The sequence below is a fragment of the Tupaia chinensis genome, unplaced genomic scaffold (assembly GCF_000334495.1).
Source record: "Tupaia chinensis unplaced genomic scaffold, TupChi_1.0 Scaffold000627_1, whole genome shotgun sequence".
Taxonomy (NCBI): domain Eukaryota; kingdom Metazoa; phylum Chordata; class Mammalia; order Scandentia; family Tupaiidae; genus Tupaia; species Tupaia belangeri.
The window spans coordinates 2,930,179-2,938,213 of record NW_006160147.1 but is presented as its reverse complement, the minus strand read 5'-3'; the positions used below and the strand labels follow the sequence as shown (position 1 = coordinate 2,938,213).

At 57.3% G+C, this 8,035-nt stretch overlaps 1 protein-coding gene across 1 annotated transcript in view; it reads left to right on the top strand.

Moving 5' to 3' along the window:
• The window catches only part of LRRN2 (leucine rich repeat neuronal 2), a 9,759-nt gene that overhangs the window by 741 nt on the left and 983 nt on the right, over positions 1 to 8,035 (top strand). The window contains exon 2 of the mRNA XM_006159223.3: positions 5,852 to 8,024. Coding sequence (XP_006159285.1) covers positions 6,083 to 8,024 — 1,942 coding nt within the window. The 5' untranslated portion in view covers positions 5,852 to 6,082. The remainder of the gene's footprint in view (positions 1 to 5,851; positions 8,025 to 8,035) is intronic.

Below are 8,035 nucleotides of genomic sequence, written 5' to 3'. Positions count from 1 at the left end.
AAACATTGCACAGCAGGGTACTGCGTCGATATTGCCTGGGAAGGGGCATGTCGGAACCTACTGGGGCGTTGGGAATATCGCTCTAGGAGGTGGTTGCACATAGCTACATGTGTAGAAGTTCATCGAGTTCAAGACTCATGCTGCTCTGCTCTTTGCTATACGTACGTTATAGCTCAACAGTATAAAAAGAGTTTATCATAGAAGATGAGAAGGCAGGTGCATGCGGGGGTGGACGGTGGCTGCAGCCACGGGAGGTGAGGGGCGTTGACAGGTCCTGCATGCCCCTTAATCCTGTGTCCCCCACAGCCATTCTGTGTGGACTGCGTTGTTCCCATTTTCCAGCTAAGGCACTCGAGGCTCAGAAGGCAAAATACTTTGCCCGAGGTCACAGAGCGAGCGGCAGTGCCAGGCTCACACTCCGATCACAGAGCCCAGCGCCTCCGCTCCACTATTCCTCCTTGGCATTAGTTATTTATGGAACTTGCTCGGGCAGACTAGATAAACGCTGAGGTCTCCTCCAGCTCTGAGGCTCGGCTTGCGTGTGATTAAATGAGAAGCGGGCGTGTGGGGCAGCCTCACCTCCCAGGAGGAGCTGGAGGCCAGGTGTGCAGATGGAGGGCTGGTCTTCCCTCTGCCCTGCTGGCCTTCCTCCTTCCTCCGCATCCTCCCACCCAGGCTTATCTGCTGGTGAGGAGGCCGGAGTTTATCAACGCTACACTCAATTATGCTGCCCATCTGTCTCTGCAGCTCCGGGAGGCCTGGCACTGAAGCAGCCAAGGCCGGGCAATCGATCACCACCTGCCGTCCTCCCTCTGGACCCTCGCTCCTCCCCAGGCTGGGTGGGGGGCTTCATGGAGTGGTGAGGACAGGAGGGGAGGGGAGGGAAAGACACTGCATTTACCTGCCACCTGGATCCCAGCACCAGGCAGGCTCTCTGGGCTGTGCTTTGGTAGGTAGAGAAGGAGGGAGGAGCTTGGCCAAGGCTCTGCGTTTCAGAAGGATTCAGGGGATCAATCCCACACTTTCTCTTAAATCCAGAGATGCTGCCTGGAGAAGGTAGGTCCAATGGGGTTTGCAGAGCAAGCCTTCTCAAGGAAAAAACTTGCCCCTGGCATGGGCGACCAATCCTGCTTCCCACACCATGGTTCCAGGGCTGACCTGAAGGTCCATGCTGGCTTCTGCACAAAGAGTTGTCCCCTGTCCCCAGCCAGAAGGCAGCTGAGATTTGTGTGTGGCAGCTGGCTGTCTGTCCCTGAGGCTGCAATCCAACCACACTCACCAAGGAACAGTGCTTTTCCCTGCACTGGCCCCCAAGGGTCGTTGTATCCAGGAGTCAAGGAACAGGCCCAAGAGGCCCAGGGGGTAACAGTCCGGATGGAGGAGCTGAGGACACATCTCTGACGGGATTTGCAACTGAGGTGGGCACTCTGAGCTGGCCCAGCATCTACTCCTGGAAAGCAGGCGTTGCTCTGCATGGGCCAAGTTAGAGGGTCAGGCTAGTGTCTAAGACCCTGCACTTGAATCCTGGCCCCACCACATAGACGCTGTGCAACTTCCAACAAGTCACTTACCCCTTTTGACCCTCAGTTGCTTTCCCAGCAAAACGACACGAAATACTTTTTTTGCTTACGCACAGGGTTGCTGGGAGGATTTAATATAATATACACGTGCTGTGCATGGTTTGGTATTCATATCCACTCACCAGTACCCGCTATATGCTCATTCCTACACTTGGTGCTTTGGGGACATGGCTCCTGCCGCAAGGAGCTTGCAATCCAGTTGGGAAAAACGCGCACATGGCTGTCTGAACTCCTGATCACCCTGAGAGATTACAGAGGGAAGACAATTAGCTTTCTCTGCAGCTCCCCAGTAGAAGCTGCTAATCAGCCTGCCTGAGTGGGCCGTGTGCAAGACGGCCTTACTTGGTGATGGGAGGCGAGTGGGCAGCTCGAGGCTCCATCCTAGAAGGGGCTGTGGCTCAGCAGCGAGGGGGAGGACACTTCTGGGACTTGGCCAAGCCTAGGGTCAAAGTGCAGGCAGACAGCCATCCAGTTGCCGCCCCCCTGGAGTTAACCCCTGTCCAGGCTCCGGCTCCCCACCATCACCCACCCAGCCCAGCCCCAGGAGGCTGGGAGGAGGGAGCTGCCTGTGAGGAGGGGAAAGGACAGTCCCTGGAGGTTTTCCATTAAGTTGCGAATGGTTTCTTAATCCCCTCTGTGTGGGTGAGCACTGACTGGGCACTTGGAGCCAAGGTCCTGGAGAAGGAAAGGCCAGGAACTCAGGTAGGATGGAAAGAGCAAGGAGGGGCTGGATGGTGGCAGAGTGGTAAAACACAGTGCTCTTTAAGGCAGGGAGAGGTTCCGAGTTCAAGTCTCAAAACCTGCCTGAGTATGCAGTGCCCATGATCCAGGGCTGGCAGAGGCTAGGGGTGGATCGTGGCGGTGAGACCCTGTTGGGGGTATTGTCTGTCTCTCTGTCACTCGTGGAAGAAAAAAAAAAAAAGTAAACTTTTTCAAAACATGTATTTTTTTCCTTTTAGAGAGGTGTTTTTTTGTTTGTTTGTTTTTTGGAGAGGTTTTTGCTATAGGGCGTGTGCGCTCTCCAGAAAGACAGAGAGAGACTGAGAAACAGAAAGTGAGAAATCTGCTCCCCCCCCCAGGGGGGATGGCCACACTGCAATCCCTTCTCTTCCATTCTCCTCTCGGGATCTTGGGCACACGCTCCCGGTGTGAGTTTAAGCCACTGGGTCCAGGACTCGAACTGCGGTCGGCTACATGGGAGTTCAGTGACATAGCCATTACACTAACTGCTGGTCCTAAAACATGTATTAAAGGCCGGGCAGTTGCTGAGGGCCAGCCGAAGACCTTCTCTGCTCGTGACCTGCCTCAGGCTCTGGCAGTCACTTTGCATTCCTGGTCCTGTCTTCCCAACCAGAGTGGCGCTCTTTAAAGGCATGACCTTGTAAGTTGTTTCTGTTCCCAGCTCTCCACTCTCTTGGGGCAATACTGTGCCCACAGTGGGTTCACTAATGGAGGCCGTACACCTCCCAACTTCCACTTCGCCCTGAGAAGTCCATAGCTGGAGAGCCTCCCCAAACCTGAAGCATGATGGGAGCTGAAAAGGCGCTGCCATTTATAGGCTGTGTATGTGCAACACACTTGACTCATTTCATTCAAACACCAACCTTGTTTCATATATAAGGAAACAAAGCTCAGAGAAGTCCGTCACTTTTCCCAGGTGCTCCAGCCATGAGTGGCAGAGGCAAGCTTGGGGTCCTGAGCTACTTGCTGGTGGATCTAGTCATAGCAGGTCTAAGTGGGAGTCAGGAGCCTCTGGGATGTAAGTGTAGCCTGCACAGGCCTTGAACTCAAGTCCATGACAGGGATCCCATGGGGACTGTTTGTCCTCTGCTTCCTCTACACTCACATAGCTCACCACGAAATCCCCTACCCTTTCTGGACCCCAATCACTGGTTCAGGAGGCTGGCTTCCTCAGGTGTCCCCTGGCGCATGTTTGCAGCATCGCATGTACGTGTGCATGCGTGTTTGTTTACCCTGAGTTTTCTGTGTCAGTACACACACACCCCTACGCAAAACCTCTGTGCCTTTTCAGTCACGGCTGTTTTTCCCACCTTCAGATGTGGCTGCAAGAATAAGTGGGAAGTCGTCAGATGTAAATAGGCATGCTGCTCTCCTGCTTGGGGACAGTGCCCTGCCTCCAGAGGCCCCTCTCCCAAGCCCCAGCATCCTGAAAGCAGGGTGAGGTGGTCAAGGAGCCCCCTGGCCAGCTGAGAGGCACCTGCCTGGATGGTGGGAAGAAGGACAACCCTGGGCCAAGGCCCTGGGACAAGAATGGGCACTCAGCCAGCTGCTGCAGCAGCCAGTGTACCCCAGGCCCTCCAGAGATCCAGCCTAGGCCAGGGCTGGACCTGGGGGCAGGGAAGTGAGGGCGGATGTGTGGCTTCTGGACATGGGTTGACACCTGTCTCTTACAGCTTGTCAGTTATGTGACTTGGGCCAAGTTATTTAACCTCTCTGGGCCTCAGTTTCTTCATCTGTAAAATGAGGGTCTTGATGCCTATCTCATAGACCTGTTATGACGGTGAAGTGAATTAAGATATTCAGTCTTTCCGAGACTGACCAGTGGTAGGTGATGACATGCGTGTGCACTTCCCCGACACTCCCAGCTGAAAATCTGGGATCAAACTGCCACTCAGAAGTTAGACCAGGCCTGGGAACCAGCAGTTAGCGTAATGGCTATGTCGCTGGACTCCCACGTAGTCGACCGTGGTTCACGTCACGGACCCGGTGGCTTAAAACTCACGCCGGGCGCGTGTGCGTGCGTGCCCAAGATCCCGAGAGGAGAATGGAGGAGAAGGGATTGCGGCGTGACCATCCCCCCTGGGGGGTGATTTCTCGCTTTCTGTCTCTATGTCTCTCTCTGTCTGTCTGGCGAGCGCACGCGCCCTACAGTGAAAATCTCTCCAAAAAAAGAAAGAAGTTAGACCAGGCCGGAGCAGGGAACACAGAGTCTGGCCCTTTTGTTTCCATCTTCAGTTCTAAACCAGGGTTGGGTTTGTCTTCAGAGCAATGCAGCCTGGCCCTGGGATCTGAGCAAGGACCTGGGTTGGTTACCCACACCCAGATTCTAGATTGGGGATGGAGGGGGCTATCTGGGCAGCTGGAGGAAGGGGCCTGGGGCCACAGAGATAGGTTCATACAATATGCACTCACTGGGCACCTGTCCAGTTCTAAGGGTGCAGCACTAAGCCAATGGTCTCTAGTTGGAGAGACTTTTGTAGGTGATGTGGTCAAAGCTGTGACAGAAAGAAGCACAAAGCCGGCTCCTTAGCTGCCTGGGCAGGGGGTGGGGGGCGGGGATCTGGAGAAACTCTGTAGGGGGTGACTGAACTTAAGCTGAGTCTTAAAGAACAAGTAGGAGTTGTCTGAGAGACAGCAAGGAGGAGACAGGAGAAGGGGTGGCACATTAAGATACCGTCTGCACCAAGGTTTGTGCACCGTGGGTGAGCCAAGTGGCAACAAGAGAAACCAGAAGCAGCCAAGCCAAATCACAAAAGATCTTACCTACAGGGCTGAGGAGCTCAGACCCAGGCTTCTTAAACCCCAGTATCTTCTCCCAGGCAGCTCAGGCTGTTGGGAAAAGCAAAGCTCCTGCCTCCAGGGAGTACCTTCAAGACAGGAAGTGTTCCCACCCAGGAACACCTAGCAGATTCCAGGCAGGACTACCTCCGCTTCCCCAGCCTGCCTGGATATAGGGCTTGGGTCAGCTGTTTTTCAGCCCTCAGAGTCCTTGAGAGCCTGTCTCAGATGTGAGGAGCTGTTCTTGGGTCCACCTTCCCCTGCCCGGCTCCACCTATAACTCCAGAGGGAGGTCTGGAAACTATCATTTTCCCTTCAATTACCCAAGAGCCAAGGAGGGAGGGATGGAGGAGGTAGGATGATTAGAAGATCTGCTCCACATCCCTTTGGACTCAGAAGGATTCTGAAGGTATCTACTCCTTCTCTCCCCAGTGCACACATGCACGCACACACATGCACACGCACACACGCACACATGTGCACCCACTCATACCGCTTCCTCTGAGCCTCTATCCCGGGAGCTTCCATAGCGCTCTCTCACACCTTCCCTGAAGATGCACAGGCACCCACGCCCCGACAGGTCATAGGAAAGGACATGAAAGCCTTAAGGACTGCAGAACAGAACCCAAGGGCCCTGGCTTGCCTCAGTCCTGCCCTCTGCAGATCCTTTGGCCTTTGGAGTCAGACAACGCAGAAAGAGGGAGTAGTTCTTGCTTCTCTGCCCCACCATAATCCTGCATTCTCCTTTCCAGGGCTGCAAGGGAGCATGGCAATGAGTGAGCAGGCCCAGCCCCAGAGGATGACGATGAGGCTCAGCACCCAGGCGGGCCGGAAGTGATGGTGACCCATCCTGGTGTAGAATGACTGCCCTTGGAGGGCAGCTCCCCAGGCCCTGGCAGGGCTGCTGACCCTCAATCCACAGAACGCAAAGAGCAGGACTCCAGACTCTTCTTGTGGATGGTTCCCGGCCCTGCGGCTCCACCATGAGGCTCCTGGTGGCCCCCGTCCTGCTAGCTTGGGTGGCTGGTGCCATTGCTGCTGTACCCGTGGTGCCCTGGCGTGTGGCCTGCCCTCCTCAGTGTGCCTGCCAGATCCGGCCTTGGTATACACCCCGCTCGTCCTACCGCGAGGCCACCACCGTGGACTGCAATGACCTGTTCCTGACGGCGGTGCCACCAGCACTCCCTGCGGGCACTCAGACCCTACTACTGCAGAGCAATAGCATCGTCCGAGTGGACCAGAGTGAGCTCGGCTACCTGGCCAATCTCACTGAGCTGGACCTGTCCCAGAACAGCTTTTCAGATGCCCGAGACTGCGACTTCCACGCCCTGCCCCAGCTGCTGAGCCTGCACCTGGAGGAGAACCAGCTGACCCGGCTGGAGGACCACAGCTTCGCGGGGCTGGCCAGCCTGCAGGAGCTCTATCTCAACCACAACCAGCTCTACCGCATCGCCCCCAGGGCCTTCGCCGGCCTCGGCAACCTGCTGCGGCTGCACCTCAACTCCAATCTGCTGAGGGCCATTGACAGCCGCTGGTTTGAGATGCTGCCCAACCTGGAGATCCTCATGATAGGTGGCAACAAGCTGGACGCCATCCTGGACATGAACTTCCGGCCCCTGGCTAACCTGCGCAGCCTGGTGCTGGCGGGCATGAGCCTGCGAGAGATCTCTGACTACGCTCTGGAGGGGCTGCAGAGCCTCGAGAGCCTCTCCTTCTATGACAACCAGCTGGCTAGAGTGCCCAGGCGGGCGCTGGAGCAGGTGCCGGGGCTCAAGTTCCTGGACCTGAACAAGAACCCACTCCAGCGGGTGGGGCCAGGGGACTTTGCCAACATGCTGCACCTCAAGGAGCTGGGGCTGAACAGCATGGAGGAGCTGGTCTCCATCGACAAGTTCGCCCTGGTCAACCTGCCCGAGCTGACCAAGCTGGACATCACCAACAACCCCCGGCTGTCCTTCATCCACCCCCGCGCCTTCCACCACCTGCCCCAGGTGGAGACCCTCATGCTCAACAACAACGCTCTCAGTGCCTTGCACCAGCAGACGGTGGAGTCCCTGCCCAACCTGCAGGAGGTGGGGCTCCACGGCAACCCCATCCGCTGCGACTGTGTCATCCGCTGGGCCAACGCCACAGGCACCCGGGTCCGCTTCATCGAGCCCCAGTCCACCCTGTGTGCGGAACCGCCAGACCTCCAGCGCCGACCAGTCCGCGAGGTGCCCTTCCGGGAGATGACGGACCACTGCCTGCCCCTCATCTCCCCACGCAGCTTCCCCCCGAGCCTGCAGGTGGCCAGCGGAGAAAGCATGGTGCTGCACTGCCGAGCACTGGCTGAACCCGAACCCGAGATCTACTGGGTCACCCCCGCTGGGCTTCGACTGACGCCAGCCCGGGCAGGCAGGAGGTACCGAGTGTACCCTGAGGGGACCCTGGAGCTGCGGAGAGTCACGGCGGAAGAGGCAGGACTGTACACCTGCGTGGCCCAAAACCTGGTGGGGGCTGACACGAAGACAGTTAGTGTGGTCGTTGGCCGTGCTCCTCACCAGTCAGGCAGGGATGAGGAGCGGGACCTGGAGCTCCAGGTGCAGGAGACTCACCCCTACCACATCCTGCTGTCTTGGGTCCCTCCACCCAACACCATCTCCACCAACCTCACGTGGTCCAGCGCCTCCTCCCTTCGGGGCCAGGGACCCACTGGTGTGGCCCGCCTGCCCCAGGGCACCCACAGCTACAACATCACCCGCCTCCTGCAGGCCACAGAGTACTGGGCCTGCCTGCAAGTGGCCTTTGCTGATGCCCACACCCAGTTGGCTTGTGTATGGGCCAGGACTAAAGAGGCTACTCCTTGCCACAGAGCCCTGGGGGACCGGCCTGGGCTCATAGCCATCCTGGCTCTGGCTGTCCTTCTGCTAGCAGCCGGGCTGGCCGGCCCGCTTCGC